This window comes from Echinops telfairi, unplaced genomic scaffold (genome assembly GCF_000313985.2).
Source record: "Echinops telfairi isolate 266 unplaced genomic scaffold, ASM31398v2 ScPeMD7_7424;HRSCAF=8462, whole genome shotgun sequence".
NCBI lineage: Eukaryota > Metazoa > Chordata > Mammalia > Afrosoricida > Tenrecidae > Echinops > Echinops telfairi.
The window spans coordinates 63439415-63456912 of NW_022111324.1; the positions used below are offsets into that span (position 1 = coordinate 63439415).

The window sequence follows — 17498 nt, forward strand, 5'->3', positions numbered from 1 at the left end:
CTAATGCCGGGGGCTTAAGTGGAGAGGAAATGTTTTGAGAACGATGAGGGCAATGAATGTACAAATGCGCTTTACACAATTGATGTATGTATGGACTGTGATAAGAGTTTTATGCGCCGCTAATAAAATGATTTACAAAAAAATCACACAACCACCAAAAAAAAAATGGAGATGGGTTAAAATCTAAACTATTGAAAGGTAAAGGGATATATTTATAACATAAGGGATAGAGAATATTTTGAAATTATACATAGATCGTGGCTAATCATGTTAAAATGAATAAAATAGTAGAAGGGATTGCATCAAATGTTTGGATTTTCTGTCTTTGTTGATATTATTGCTAAATGCCATCAAGTGGTTCTGGCTTACAGCAACCCAAAATAAGACCATCAGAAACACCGACAGGCCCTGTTCCATCCTCACAATTGCTATGTGTGCGCCCACTGTTTCGCTACTGTGTTGACCTCATTGAGGAAGTTTTGGCTAACCCTCTCTTTCACCAAACATGATGTCTTCTTTCAGGGATTAGACTCTCCTGATAAGAAGACAACATACATGAAACAAAGCCTTAGATCCCGACACTGAAGACAGAATGCCTGTACTTCCTCTAAGATTTGTTGGTTCTTCTTGAAATATATCGTATTTTCAACATTTTCAACAACATCCCAATTCAGATGCATCAATTCATCTCCATTCATTGTTCAGCTTTTTGTTGCACATGAGAGCACTGAAATATACCACAGCTAGGGTCAGGCACCACTTAATGCTCAAAATGCATCTTTGCTCTTTTGCATTTTAAATAGGCCTTTGCAGCAGATTTGGCCAATACAATACACCACGAACCACACAGCATGGAATTGGAGAACGATTTGGCTCGAGGTCACGGGAAGAGTTAATTTTTGGTGGACTCTCCAGTACAGCATCCTTATCACTTTGCTTGTTCATGTAGCAGTGTTACTGCTGTCCTATGCTGTCAGGTAAATCCCAACCCTATCGGAGAGTAGAACCGCCCCTAGCACTTCATAGGCTTCAAGGACTTCATCTTTATTGGGAAAGGGAGGCAAAGTGGTGGAGTGGTTAAGTGCTTGACTACTCAAACGCTGCAGTTCAAATTCATCAGCCACATGGCAAGAGACGTTATGGCAGTCTGCTTCCATAAAGGTTGTATCCTTGGGAACCCTGATACTCTGTTCTATATGAGTCAGAATTGACTTATTGGCAATATATACATTTTTCTTTCTAAATATCAACGTGGGGAACAGACAACCAAGTATTTTCTCCTGCAGAGTAGATGGCGAGTTCAATTCAATGAACCAAGCCAGAACCCCATTAAGGGTGAAGCATCGGGGTACAGATATGTGTGGACCCCATTGATGTGTGTGGACACTGTCAGAAGGAGTAATACCGAAATGACGATCTGCAAATTTTTGTGCATCGTTTCAGCAGAAATTCATTTTTTATATTTTATAAAAGTAGCATATTTTGATGAAGGTTGACATGGATATAACTTGCCTAAAATGCAAAATCTCCTCTCATTGGCTAGAGCAGACTTCAGAAAACCTTTTCTCATCAGACATCTCTTGAGCCTTCGTGAACAGGCTAATTTTAAAGAGACAAATGACATGCACCAGGTGGCTACCTCAGAAAACCCACAGCCGACCTCCTTCAGCTCTCAAGGCTGACTGTCTTCAGACAGCAGTGAAACCTGCCCCCGACCTCCAACCTTTTTTTTTTTTTAAATTCTGATAGCAACCATCATTCCCATAGCACTCTTGGTTTTTCTGCTGGGTTCTAGAATTCATTTAAATGGCCACACAGATCTCACAGAAAATGCTCGTTATTAAAGGGTTTATTAGATCAGTTCATAAGTGACAGGTGAGAAATGTTCAGGATACAGTTGGTCAGTCAGGATGGTCTCTGACCTGCCTTACCCACAGGCAGGACTCTCTCTTGCTCTCTTGACCTGAATGCTGCCCCACTCGGACAATGTTTCAGTGTTCAAAGCTGCCAATAAATTTAGAAAGGGCACACCATCCCACTTTAAGCCTCAGCCTGAACGCACTTACCTCCATTTCTGTGAGAAGGCAAACCCAACTCTCCCAATTAAGTGCTCAGAGGTACTCTACTCCACAAGCCAGTGTCTTGCCCCAAAGCACTCAACTTTACTTGCTCTGTGGGCTGGGAAGTCCACGGCTCTGTCTCATGCTCTGACCACTGGTTCTGTTGTTTCTCCTTTGGTATCAAAGAGATTCAATGTGCATGGATCTTTGGGTTCAAAAGATGACGCACTCCACTCTTGTCTCTACTACCTTGCTTGCTGTATGACTCCTCCCTTTCTGCTTCTGAGATTTTATACCCAGCAGGATGATAATCACAATTAACCCTCTTAACAATCACTCACAATACAACCGAATCCTATTAGTGTCTGTCCCCACCTTCTCTTCTCCGGACCCTTCAAGAAAAGGTCATTTGATGGGAGTTACTGACACTATGGCTGGAAGAGCCCTATTAAATAATTCAATGCCTTGCAATAGCACATCTATAAAATCTCAAAGTCAAAGGGGATCTTAAAAGTCATTTTCTTCAGCCTCTCATGGAATTAGAGAATCTCTAGGAGAGTGGTTTTTTAACCACTGGGACTAACAACAGAATTTAAGGGGCTCCGAGGTTTGTATCCAGACTCCTGAACTAAATAGCTCTGAGTCATGTTACTTTGGGAAGGAACCCATAAAGTGAACAAATGGTCTCCTTTCAGAGTTGTGGAGGGAAAACATTAAACATGGATTTGGGGGCTAGGTAAACTAAAATTTCAATTTGTTCCCCCAGTCAATAACTTGAATTTCTTGACCTCTTCAGGACTCGGTTTTGCTAGCTATGAGTTAGAATGTATGCTTACTCATAGTTAAATATCCATAAATGATTTAACCTCAGTATCCCCAAGAAATTCCAGGACTTTCATCAGATATAAAAAAATCAGGAAACACTTTAAAACATGTCTAGATTACTTAAAGGACCTAAATACAATGTAAACACCTAATGTGCCCTTTTACCTTTGACCACTTTCAAGGTGGGGTTGGGTGAATTCATGGATGTAGAATCCACAGAGTCAGCCAGCTGACTGTACAGAGGGCTTCAAAAATGTGTGGGGAAAATTTCATGATCTCTTAATCCTATATCTCCCCAATCTTTCTGAGGACCCTTCATATGTATATTTTGTTACAAGCTCTTGAGAGGCATCTGGCTCATGATGGCCCTATGACAAAGTAGAACTTTCACTGGGTTTCCACATATATGTATGTATGCATGATTTATGTATACAAGTACAAACATGCACATTATATGTAATATTAGCATTAGAGATGCTCAGTTACTTACAGACATAATATAATTATGATTCACACACACACAAACACAGGAGGGGAGACCCATCAAAAAAAAAAACAGATTTGCACTGGGCAGAGCAGAGGTTTTGTAGTAGGAATTTTTCTTGCTAGGCCAGCATCTAGCAACACTGAGTTATTTATTGCTCCAGTGGTGTTGCCTGGGAAGGTTCTCTGGACATAGTGAATTTTTCATAAAATCAGTTTCGCTCAAACTTCATTTTTTTTGTGTGATGGCTGATTAAAGAGAACCACGTGTGGCTGTGAAGTTTTGTTTTCTGTTGGGGTGGTGGTTTTGTGGGGCGGAGATGCAGCAGAAACTGTTGTGATGTTGGACACAGCTTACAAGGCCAATGCTATGGGAAAACCTTCAAGCATAGGAGTGGTTTACTCCTTTCCAAAAGGTGAAATGTCGATCAATGATACACCTTGTTCTGGACATTCATCAACTTCTCAAGTGGAATGGATGAAAATGTTGCTGGTAATTCATTTGGAGTTTGTTCCACCAGGTCAGACTGTTAATCAAGCTTTCTGTTTAGAGCAGCGGTTCTCAAATTGTGGGTCACAACCCCTTTGGGCGTCAAATGACCCTGTCACAGGAGTTGCCTGGTTCATAACAGTAGCAAAATCACAGTTATGAAGTAGCAACAAAAATAATTTTATGGTTGGGGGGTCACCAACAATATGAGGAACTGTATTAAAGGGTCACAGCATTAGGAAGGATGAGAACCACTGATTTAGAGGTTCTAGAATGATAGTGTAACAGAGTGTGACAAAAATGGCCTGATTTGTGGAGATAGGAGCCTGGTTTTGCCAACATGACAATGCACCTACTCATGCAGACATCTCAGTGCACCCGTTTTTTGGCAAAAAAAGTGCACACCTCTCCTCCCCCACACATGTCACTCATCTGACCTTGCTCGATGTGACTTCTTTTTTCACAAATGCCCAGCGGAATGAAAGGACAGCAATTTGACAATGCAGAAAAGGTGAAGCTGAAAACGAGGGAGGTGCTGTCAATCATCCAAAGAGATGAGTTCAAAAATATTTCCACAAATGGAATTGCAGAGTTTACAAATGTATTACGTGTAATGGAGAATATTAGTACTTTGAAAATGATAAGGTTGTTTTGTAAATAAATAAAGAAATACATAGCTTTGGGGGTGGGAATCCGGTTTTTTAATTGTGATATATATATTTTATATATATATAAATATCAATTTATATATATAAATGTGATGTATTTGTGCTTAATTTGTTAGAAAACATTCCCAAAATTGTGACTAGCTTTACCCTAAACAATGATCTGCACTGAATAGAGCAAGATATAGTACTTTTTACAAGATGGAGTAAATTACATAGAGCTCATTTCTGACTAGTATAAAGAGGATTTAACTAATTAATAAATAGGGTCCACTACATTTGTCCAGTGTAATCAATATCATGGGATGTTGTGAAACATTAAAAAAAAGTCCTTGTGGATTTTATTGGGTGAATGAATAAAATACACTATCCTCTAAGCCCTTTGCTGTTAAAATGGACACATTCTAGTACTTGAGGGCTTTCAAATTTGGGGGTCCAAAAATTACCTGGGTTTTTTCCTTGGAAATGCATTCTCCTGTGCCCATTCCTACAGATTTTCATTTGCCCGTTTTAAGCAAGAACACTTTGTGATCGTGATGGAGAAGACACAGACCACTCTTGGAGAAACACTGCCCAAGGCTAGACTATCCACAAGATCAGTGATTCCCAAATCTGGTTCATCTCCGTGATCAATTTGGAAAGCATGTCAAAAAGAATTTAAATTTAAAAGTTTTAATCCAGAGAAGCTGAGCCAAGAATGTGTTTGGGAATCTACATGCTTAAAAACCCTTCCTAATGCATGGTCTCCTGGAACATGGCATTGTGACTTTGAACATGTAATCCACTGAGAGAGCATCCAAATGTCAGGTAATAGAAACGGGGTTTGTGTGTGTGTGTTTAACAAGATGTCACATAGGATGTGGCTTTACTCTGTATTAAAATAGGTTTCCATATTTGCTTATCCAAATTCACCAACGAGACGAATGCTAAAGACTTGCAATCGATTGTTGCGGTTTTGCTCACTTCCTGAACCGTTTCCCAAATGTTCATCACAGAAGGTCTGCTTCCCTACAGCCTGCCACGTTTCTGCAACCGATTTGATGAAATAGCTCCATGACTGCACTCGTGTAATCCAGCATGTCAGCCAGGATGGATACTGTGTTCCGAGCCCCACCTTAACAGTTTTAGCTTAACGCCTCTCCTTCTGACCACCACTGCAGAGCCAACACATTTCATGTCTTCACTCGTTTTCCCAAATGAGAGCAGCAAGTTTCTCGTGAGAAACCAAGCAAGCCAGAGAGAAAAAGGCTTGTAGTGATATCAGAGATGGATTCCTTTAAAGTCTACATGAAGGTTAAGCACCCAAAACTGACCATCGAGTCAGTGCTGACTCACAGCGACCCCCCTGTGGGTTTCTAAGACGGTAACTGTCTACACGAGTAGAAAGCCCAATCTTTCTCCTACAGAGCTGCTGGTGGTTTTGAACTGCCAACCACATGGATCACTTCCCAACTCATGACCACTGCAATACCAGTGCTCATTACATAAAACTTAGAGCCAGGTGAGTGAGGCACTTACTACCACGCTCACTAGTGTAGACAGCTGTAGGCACTTTTAAAATATTACGCTTTCTTTATTACATGTTGTCCTTGAGGCATCTGGTCACATTTGCGTCCGTCTTTCATCGCAGATTATACGGTGACATGGCATTGCTGACAATTCATGCAAACAAAACACAGAATTTAATTTGGGGCATTTTTTGGGGGGGTGGGTAGGTTGTAATAGAAATGTATGTGACTTCTCCTCTCCTGCCGTCCCCTCATGGCACCTGCTTCTGTGCGTGCAGGGTCACTTCCTGTGGCATTCTGCACATGGTGGAACATCCCAGCCCCACTTCAGAGCTGCCGTCAGCTGCACACTTCTTCCCGGAGGACCGGACGACCGTGTAAGCATCCATTTCTGCACATGAAGGAAGTTTCGGTTTTTTCCAGGTTGCTATTTTCCTTTTTTGTCGACTTCTTTTTCTTTCCTTCCTGTTCCTGCCCCGCATCAGTGCCCCCCAGCTTTCCTCTTTTGTTGTCCCCGCAGTCTTTATTTCTTGTGTACTTGACACCGTGTTTTCTGTACCCACTTTGTGATCATGAACAAGCAGAAATGAGCATGTCCCTATGCAGCTAGGGGCATACTACAGCAAACTGGCCTGTAAGCAAGTGGTTTTATTCAGTGCAAAAAAAAAAAAAACAACCCAAAACTGGGGGAGGATAGTCAGGTTTTCGGTGAGAACACAGGGGACAAATATAATTCATACTGGCAGAATCAGAGAAGGTTTCTTAAAGGAAATGTTTATGTTGGGCCTAAAAAAAGAAAAGGTTCTGTCACAGTGACCCTTAGCCGAGTGGCCTCATTGATTGTGTCAGTGCAGAACCAAGCTCCTGAGCGTTTTCAGTCGCTAATTTTGGGGGGATAGACCATCAGGTCTTTCGTCTCAAGCTGCCTTTTGATTAGCAGCTGAGTGCTTGCTTTCCATCTCCCGCAGCCTGGGTGCAGGGCTCCAAAAGCGTGGTTCCCCTGAAACCCAGCTCCCTGAAACAGAGTCAGCTCGGACTCCTATGTGTCATGGTATATTTTGGTCCTTGAGAACGCCGGCATGTATTAAGTATTAAGACATGGTTCATTCTATGGAGGGTTTTCTTTTATCTTCGCTGAAAAAATACTTCTAGAATACTATGATAATTTCAGTTAAATAATGACATCGAGTATTGTTAGAGAGTGATCAGCATCCTTTTTAATTTATAATATGGGTTCTACATTCTATAGGAAGTAGCAATTACAGTCTCTATTTACAAAGTGTTAATGATATGCTATGCATTTTATGTAGGACCCTAATCCTCTATGAAATTTTGAAAATTGGCTATTACTATTTTACAGGTGGAGAAACTAAGTGTGAGCAATATTAAGAAATGTTTTAAGACCACGCTCTCTCCAATATGTAACCAGAATGAGAAGGTCGGAATCAAAATCTACCACTGGGAGGTCTTGTGACCTGGGGGAAGTGTCTTAAGTTTCTCAGCCTCTGGAGGGGAAAAAGGAAAATGAGGAGCTAATTCCAGGAACCCAAGCAGAAAGCAAATTTTGAGAATGATAAGGTCAACAAATGTATAAGTGTGCTTTACACAATTGATGTATGTATGGATTGTGATAAGTTGTATGAGCCCCAATGAAATGATTTCAAAGCAAATGGGGATAACAGTAATACCTATTTCACATGCTCTCTATTACAAAATTATTTCCAACCTTGGTGAATGAAATATAAAGTAATAAACCTTGTCCTCTTACGAGTCTCAGACTGGAGAGGAGATAAAACACAATCGGATCAATGCCATATAGGTGTCCTCAAATGGCTCCGAATGACATCTGCATGGGTCCCCATGAGTCGTGAGCACCGAGAGAGGGCGGACCGAGTCTGGCTGGTTCTGTGTTACAGCCTTATACTTGGCATTAATGGGAATTCATGAATGTATAAATAATTAATCCTGGTTCTGACTCTAGCTTGCTTTGACCTTTCATAAGGGAGTTAATATCTCTGTCTCCACTTTTTCCACCAATCAATTGGATTAATAACACCAAAGCTAATAGTCAAGCATAGATATAAATATAACATAAAACATACAAACACTTCAAGTACTTTACAAATACAAACACTACCCAGACACCAGATAATATATATAATGTAGATCTCTGTGTTAGAAAGCTTTTCAATAATTTACTGAATTTTATTTTAGTGTCTAAAACATAACTCCTGGAACTGAGTCAATTTCAAGTTGTGGTGATGCTCTAGTGTTTCTAAGGCTATGCCTTTTTATGGAGCCAAAAGCCTCATCTTTGTTCCCAAGGTGTTGCTGCTGGTTTAAATTGCTGACTTGGAGCCTAGCAGTCCAATCCTTAACCCACTACACTACCAGGGATACTTTAGTGTACAATTACACTTTTTAATATATTCTGGACATACACAATACATTTCTTCTCAAAGGGAATAAAATTTAGCCGACTGAAGTCATACTACTAAGTCTTAAGATTAGTTTACATTGGTTCAGTTTGAAAGTAGGCATTGGTATCACCCCAAAGCCATGGTCTTGTAGTCAATTCCAATTCGTAGTTATCTAGGTGATAGAGTGGAACTGATCTATAAGGTTCCCATGCCAGCAAATCTTTATGGAAGCAGACCTCTGCATCGCTCACCCATAGAGCAGCTGGTAGATTCTGATCTTTCATTTCTCTGTAAAACACCTTAACCGCTGTGCTACTAGGGTTTTTTATGCATGTGACAGTGAACTTAGGTGAAATGGCATCATGGAGGCTACCCAGGACTGTGAGACTAACTGGGTCCTGCATGGGTTCCCAGTTTCGGGCGTGTGGTCCTTCGGAGGCAGAAATGTTTGCTGAGTTCTCATTCTTTGTAACATCAACTGTAGACCCTGGGTGACAGAATATTGGTGGAGAGATTTCGGTAAAACCTGGTGGACCTTATAGTGGAGAAAATGCAGTAAGATAGCCTGGATGGAAGGAGCAAGAAGACACCAGGATTCCTTGGTCGGTTTTTAATCTGCACCATACTTTGAATATCACCATAAAGATCATGGAGCTAAACGATCTCAATCTAACAGGACATGGAAATAAAGAACCCAGTTTCCGAAATCAAGTTTTCAAATATTATGATAAGTATAAAAAGTCTTACCAGTGACTGTGCAGTTCTCTCCATTTCCTGAATAGATCAGCATCCCATCCATATATAAAGAGTACCGCGTTATTATGCCATTTGCCTGTTTGGGTGGTTTCCAGAAGATTAACAAAGAATTTGGAAGAGATTTGGCTACTGGTAGCTGAACCTCTTTTGGGGCTGTTGGGGGAAAAAAGATTTATGGAGTCTAATTTTAGTTTACTTTTCTAATTTAAACTTTTCAGACCCAAACCAATAAATCATGGAATAAACCTGAAATACCATGCATGAAAATGTTCCTGATTCGTGGGCAGCTTGTCAGTAATTGCTTTAGGAACAGTGCTAAATAACTCTCCTGGATTTATAAGAATTTGCATCAGTGATGGATGGGGAGTACTTTTAGCAGTTCATTTGACTGATGTTTGTGTTACTTTATCAAGGGTATTATTAACCCATAATGTCTACATGGAGCCGTGCCTGCTGTAGAAAATTACACAGACAGAGTCCCTGCCCTCGAGAAGCTTTTGATCTCCGATGAAATATGGACGAGGATGGGTCACAATGTCCCGGTCTTCACACTGATGCTGATCTAGAGCAACTCCTAGGGGCAGATGAGAACAGTCCTGGAGGCTGTTCTCCAAATCTGTCATTTTTAGGAAAGCAGCCAACCATTTTTTCACTCATGAGTTCAAAACACCAACCATTGAGTTAGCTGTGATGCAGTTAACCATTGTGGCATTATGTGGTTCATATTGGATATTTTAAATATATCACACACAACTATCAGAGTGGTCAGAAATTACACATCAATATAATCAACTACAAATAAAAGTTAAGTTGTGTGTGAGTAATAAACAAAACAAAACCAACATCATTTTTTTGTGGTTCGTTTTTCTTTTTGCAGTGGTCAATGAATTAGAGCAAGAGCAACTAGTGATTATTAAAAATTGATGCCAGCATTCTTCTGGTGGGATTGTACAATGGGCAAACACTGTGGAAAACGGTATCCACCAAGTGCCATCAAGTGGATTCTAACTCACAGCAGCCCTACATGAGTTTATGGAAGGAGGTAGCCTCATCCTTCTCCCCTGGAACAGCTGGTGAATTTGAACAACTGACCTCATGGTTAGCAGCCCATCACCTAAACCAGCGAACCACCAAGGAAGGACCCAGATCCAGCAGTCTTACAATTAGGTAACAGGACTCTACTATGTGTATATCCTAAAGAAACAGGGTCATGTCCTGAGTAGACACGCACATCTGTGTTCCTCACAGTGCTAGTCACAGTAGCAAAACGATGGAAACAATCTAAGTGCCCACCAATGGATGAATGAATAAACAAACCACTAGGAGATTTCAACAAGTTCATGGAAAACTGGAATTAAAATATGAGAAAAATATAAACTTTATTTTTCAATATAAACTCTATCAAATTCAAGATACTTTCACGAGACATTTCATCAGTCATTTAGTCCATCCCTAAAAATCTAAGTGTACCAGGTCTTTAATTTTTAATTCATTCTTTTTATATTACTAACTGAAGAAAAACAGATACCTTGTATATATTTTTAAGATTAAGAAATAAAAAGTCAGGAGAAGCCAAATCAGGACTGTAAAATGGATGCTTCATGATTTCCCTTAAAATCCCCACAAAATAGCATTTATTGATAAGACAAGTTAGCAGGCACATTATCTTGGAGGAGAAGGGCTTTCTGGCAAAGGCTTCCCAGGCATTATTTTTGCTAAAGTTTTGGTTAACTTTATTAAAATACTCATAATAAACAGATCTAACTGTCATTCAACTCTCCAGAAAGTCAATCACCAAAATCTCTTTTGATTCAAAGAAAACTTTTGCTGTGCCCTTTGATTTTGACCAGTCCACTTTTGCTTTGACTGGAGCATTTCACCTCCTAATAGACATTGTTTTGATTCTGCTTTGTCTTAAGGATCGTACTGGTTAAGATGTTTCAGCTACTGTTAAGATTCTTCCAATAAATGCTTCAGGTTCTTGACCCCAACCCCCAATTTAAAATTTCCTTTGAAAGCTCTGCTCTTGCCTGCATCTAATCTAGGCACTACATTTTTGGCACATGTCAAGTACAAAGTTTACTTAATTTTAATTTTTCAGTCAGAATTGTGTAAGCTGAACCTGGAAAAAAAAATCAAAGGTGTTGGCTATTGTTTCTGCTGCTACGCATTGATCCGCTTCAATTTGAGGATGAAAATGATGCATCTTTTCCCAGCAGATTGATATGGATTGTCCACCACTACAGGCTTCATATTCAATATTAAATAATACCCTCTGAAAATGAGTTATCCGTACTGAAACTGCTGATTTTTTTTGACCATTGTCCTTATGTTTTTCTCAACAGTAAATCATTTCACCACTCTTCTACTCAAGCTTCACCAAGATTCTGATATTTATAAATGTGATACTCAGTTTTAGCAGAATTCCTCTTGCCCTGATAGGGGATATGTTCAAAAGTCTGTTCTATTTTCCTTAATGCCTCGAACTAGATCCTGTTCAACTTTGTAATAAAAAGTCGTAGTGTGCCTTATCATTTGATCTCATTTGTAACTGATTTTAAATTTGCTCTCATTTTTCATATTTTTTGTTTCTTTTAGATAAAGGTTTTTCTCTGCTTTACTCTGTTGGGTTCTTTTGTCAGTTTGCTTTGTAGACTTTCTGTATATGAAATCCAGGATAGAAACATCTACAGGGACAGTGACTAAAGGTGTTTTCAGTGCAATAACACACATTTTCCATGAACTTTTAAAAGATCCCCCTCACATGTTACATGCCATAGAAACACTATGTACCATTAAAGAATAATTATTAATTTGCAAAACATCTCACAACAGGGATGGACCTGAAAGACATGCAGAGTGAACTAAGTCAAATACAAAAAGATGAGTAGTGTGTGAGTTCACTATTACGAAAAGATAAGAAAAATTATACACAGAGAGAAACATTCTTTGATAGTTATTGAGGGTGGGGGACATGCATTAACTTGAATCAAGACAAAGGCACTCCACGTGAAAGGGGATGTCAACACAACATGACCAAGGCAAAGGGAGGCACCAGGAAACACCCATGGCGAAAAGACAGCAGTGTGAATACGAAGGCAGAAGCAATTCTGCAATACCAGTAAGAACAGAAGATAATTTAGGAATGGACCCATAGATAGACATATAACCTGAACAGGTGTGATGTGGCGTGAGAGAGTATATCCATGAGCCTATATATGTTTTTTGGCACAGTTATTGAAACATATGTATTTGTATGTGCTACAAATATATCCATGTATATAGAGTATACGGGATAAAAACTAGTCAAACCTCTTAGCCATAACCAAGTACCTTGAGTGACTGAGTCACTGGAGTTGAGGGCTTAGTTTTGAGAGACTAAGGCATAGCCCTCCATCAACCAATTCACCCAGGCCCTGGCCCGCCAGACAGCTGCTGAAGCTGGCCCACAAGGATTGGCCAGAGACAAAGCAGGAGCAGAAGCAGAGACTGGTGGCCTGGGCTGAGAAGAAGGCTGCTGGCAAAGAGGACGTCCCTACCAAGAGGCTGCCTGTCCTGCGAGCCAGGGTCAACACCATCTCCACTCTGGTGAAGAACAAGAAGGCTCGGCTGGTGGTGGTTCCCATCTAGCTGGTGGTCTTCCTACTCGCCTTGTGCCGTAATGGGGTCTCCTAATGAATCCTCAAGCCCAGCTGGGGTGCCTGGTACACAAAGAGTTTCACCACTGTTGCCTACATGTAGGTGAACTTGGAAGACAAAGGAGCCCTGGCTAAACTGGTGGAAGCCATCAGGACCAAGTATAATGACATATATGATGAGATCCATCACCACTGGGGGGGCAAGGTCCTAGGTATCAAGTCAGTGACCTGCATCGCCAAGCTGGAATGGCCAAGGCCAAATAAGGCCACTGTGATAGTTACATAATTTCATGTCAACTTGTTGAATAGGTTATAGCGGGGGCCTCTAGCCTGTCACAGCCTGATCGGTGTCTCCATGGTTGATGTCTTCTTGTGGGTATGGCTTTCTTATGAGTATTCTGGGAGTTTTCCTCTCTTCCTCCCTTGAGGCAGGACACACTCTATCTCTCTGCTTGACAAGCCACATAGAGCCACGCTGATGGCAGCCAGAGCTCTAGAGCTGGAAGAGCCACATGGAGACCCACGCCCACTCTGAGATGCTTCCACTACCACTGGATGTGCAAGACTTTCCACCCACTTGCCTGTGATCTCCCTGGATTCAGCATCATTGCATGGCTGCATGAGTCTAAAGAGGACATATGGGCTAATATCAGACTTATGGAATTCATTTGGGCTGGGATGTCTTCTTAATATACAATTGCTCATTGATATAAATTTCTCTTTTACACACATATTCGTGTCTCTGGATTTGTTTCTCTAGTCAAGCCAAACTAACATAGACACGAAGCAGGGCTATCTAGTATGTCTGGTTTTTGTATATATAAAAAAAGCTAGACCTTAAAAAACAAAAACAAAAAAACATTCAAGAGCAGTCATCTAAGATATAACTATTTCTTCTCATATGAAGCAAAGAAAAATGAAGACAATAAGATACTTTAGCAAACAATTAATCCAAAGGACCCAAAGACCACATAAACCACAGCCTCTACTCAGCTGAGACCAGAATAATTAGATGCCGCTGACTTCTGCTGCCTTCCACTCCAACTGAGAGAAGAAGAGAAAGGTGGGAGGAAACCGTAGAACAGAATTCAAAATGATGAAAAATGATCAGACTTGTTGGTCTGACGTTCATTGTCAGAAGTCTTACTCCCATGACCTTTAGATAATCTGCCAACCTGGAACTGAGTCCATTCCCAGAGGTCACCTTTCAGGGGAACAACAGCGAGAACCATAACACAAGAGGGGCCTACTTCTTCGAACAACCAGCCATAGAAGACTGAATGGGGGGCACTGGCCCAAATCAAATTTCCGAAGGCAGAGGAATTGGAAACAGGGATAAATTGAAATGGGAAGCCCATGAGGATTTGTGAAAAGTTACATTTAAGAGATTCCAAATCGCTCTCTTTCTCTCTCTGTCTTATCTCTCTCTATATATACACATACATTTCTGATAAGGAAGTCATTTATAAAATTGTGCCGAAGCATTCCTGTCATTTGGTAAACTAGAAATCGTTCTTCTCCCTGCGATCAAGTCCATTCAGACTTCTGGCAACTACAGTTACCGAGCGGAACCGCTCCAATGCTGTTCCACGGCTGTGACCTTTCCGAAGTAGGCAGCCAGATCGGTCTTCTGAGCTGTCTCCCAGTGGGGTCAAATCAATATCCATTAGGTTAGCCATCTAGCACTTTACTGTTCATACCACCCAGAGCCTCCAAGTTGGGAATACATTTTTGGAAAATCTGGAAGTTCGAAAGTTCCTTATCGAAGGAAAAGAAAATAATGGAACCAGGCAGGTAGGGATCACTCTGGCACAGAGCTGTGAGAGGTACCAGAGGAAACATGGACCATAGAGGTAGTGGACACTGGAAAATGAATTAGAGAGTGGGACGATTAAACCAATTTTGGGGCCAATGAAACTATTTGCATATGGATGATCATCATGAACCCCAGCACCCTCATGAGGGCATGTTAAGCTAGACAGAGCTTTTATCAGTAACCTCGTCAGGGAAAACCTTGAGGACAGGCTGAGGCAGACCATTGCTTTACATAATGCAGGTGAGGGGAGTTTGCTTACGTCTGGCGCAAAGCACGGAGAGAGCCCCACCTGAAGGGTTCTAAGAAACCTTTCCTCCTGTCATTCTTTACACCCACATATCTTCTGTCCACATGGTGCTGAACCCCAAACCACACCTTTGCCATCAGAGTAGAGTGTGACTCGTGGCCACCCTGCTCTCCCTTTGGGTTTCTGAGTCTATAACTCGAGGGGCAGCTGGTATGTTTGAACCGCCAACGTTGTGGTTATCGGCTCAACGCCTTGCCTAGAGCGCCACCAGCGATGCTCGTGGGACTTGGTAGTGGATTTAAAGAGGAAGCGGATGAGGGGATGGATAAAACACTGGGGAAAAGGAAAGGAGACACTGGCTGACTCTTTCCTTTTAACAATCAAGCTTCTAAAACTTCTCCATAACGTGAAAACTAGATAGCATAAGAGACGTGTAATTCCTCTCCTCGGGGAGAGAGAAACATTAAGTAACAATGCTTCAAATGCCTTGAGAGCTGTTATTTCTTGAAGTGATGCGTGCTGGTGCTTGAGCAAAGCTTTCGCTTTGGCATGCTAAAATATTTTCTCTTTCTCACTGCCTTTCTAAAGCAGTCTTTCTGAAACATTAATGTATGCCAACAGTTTGTAAGTTCCAAGTACATCACAAGTGAAGCTTAAGTTAGAAGGAGCCGAGCAGTGATTAATAAATGCCTCAATTGGCATTTGGAAGTTCCATCATACTGAAATAATTGTTGCCGGTGCTGGTGTTTAGCAGTTAAAAGATACCATGGAAATCAACCGTTTGATTCTCAATTTCATACTGTGCCATACAATCAATTCTTTTTAGTCAGACTGTCTCTAGATTTACTTCTGAGCCATAGTAAAATGAGGAAGCTTTCATTAATCTTTCAGATGCTTCATATTAATGACAAGGCTCTTGCATGAACAATGTAACAGCAATTAAAAAGCCCATTAATCTGCATTACAGCTATTAAAGATGCATGTCATTAAAGGGTATGGAGTTTGATTCATTTTCGCACCCCCCCAAAAAATGGAGCAATTATGGCCTGGCAATGCACTTTGTCATCAAATTAGGTTGGGGTTTTCCAGCAAATGGCCTTGCAGCATTTAGCTCTTCTCCTATTTTATTATTCATGACTGAAATGTGGAAGTCAAGACCTTTGAAATTACTTTACCTTCTTGTGGAGTAGAGATGTTCAATGCATGTGAGCTCTCGGTGCAGCCAGCCAAAGTGCAGGCAGTTAGGGTCACTGCATAGTTTTTGAAGGGTAGCAAGCCCGTCAATATGCCTGTAATAAAGGAAAATAAAAGAGGTTTACATGTTTATGGTAAGCGACTATAGAGATTGTGTGTGTGTGTGTGTGTGTGGAATGAGTGAATGAGTGACATTAGGAGGCAGACACCAAAAGGGAGAAGATGAAAATACATACCACCTGAATTCATTTCCTGCCTGTGTGCTGACTGAAGGATGGGGTGACGAGTGAGAAAAACACAGTGAGACCCACATCGTCTTAAGACAGCTCTGAATGATCATTTTTTCTAAATACATTGCTCAGAACACTAGTGGCCCATAATCTACCTCTCCCAAGTATCCGGATCTGTAAGCATACATTTTGTGATGCACACCTCCATGCCTTCCACTCTCAGACAGTTAGGACGCATGTTGGCCCCTTGCAGGATCCCAGACCCCCTGCAGGAACAAAGCCATTTCCTTTTCTGTAACCCTGCATTTTTCAACCTGATTTGGCTAGGGAGCCCCTTTCATGTGGCATCTATTAACTCAAGTTAAGAAATGCTATTCCAGTGAGTGGCTTCATTATGTTAACTGTAGAATTCACATATACAAACCATTTGTTTATGTTGCAGCTAACAAATATGCAAATTCACAGGGCTGAACAATTAGCAAATTAGATAATTATGCTTTTGTACTTCTACTTGCAAAATTATCAGTTTATTTAATTAAGACACCTGTCTTGAACAGAAGCATTACACATGGAAGTGTGGAATTAACCTAGCTCGGTGGTGGATACATGGGATTTGCTCAGCAATTAAATGTACCTGTAGAAATGAAAACCCATTTTGTTTACTGGCATTCATAATCAAGGCAAAAAGCTCTTTATTTGGACAATCCTGTGAGTTGAAGAATCAAAATGTGACTTGTAAATTTCCTGACCATTGTTTTCATTGCTAACCTTTTCAGGGCTGTCTCTGAAGCCTGCACACATTTACGGTCATCATTCTCCTGCAAAGATGGTCCCAGTCATGATTTCTCTTTATGGATTAAACCTTCAATATCCCAGACTGGGATCGGCAAACTGGACTCATGAGAAACATAGGACTCTTTTGGTGTGTCTGTGATTTGGAAGTAAAATTTAAAATTTTCAAAGGATATTCTTCAGATAACGGTGATTGCATTTGCTTGCAAAAATATATTGATGGCTCTTGAATACATTTTAAACTGTTGTGAGGGACAGGACTGCCTCTTTCGTCTCAAAAGTGTGCCGACCCCTGGCCTAGCCTGTGTATTATCATTTAAGGTGGCAATATTAGTGGCCATTTTCATCATTGGAACACAAATTCTAGAACACAT

General features: G+C 40.8%; 1 protein-coding gene and 1 pseudogene across 1 annotated transcript in view; one reads left to right on the forward strand and one right to left on the reverse strand.

Annotated features, from left to right (window-relative positions):
- The window catches only part of USH2A (usherin), a 949135-nt gene that overhangs the window by 521392 nt on the left and 410245 nt on the right, over positions 1-17498 (reverse strand). The window contains exons 30-31 of the mRNA XM_004700145.2: positions 16084-16197; positions 9199-9360 (exon numbers count right to left, since the gene is read on the reverse strand). Coding sequence (XP_004700202.1) covers positions 9199-9360; positions 16084-16197 — 276 coding nt within the window. The remainder of the gene's footprint in view (positions 1-9198; positions 9361-16083; positions 16198-17498) is intronic.
- Positions 12275-13131, forward strand: LOC105978340 (annotated as a pseudogene).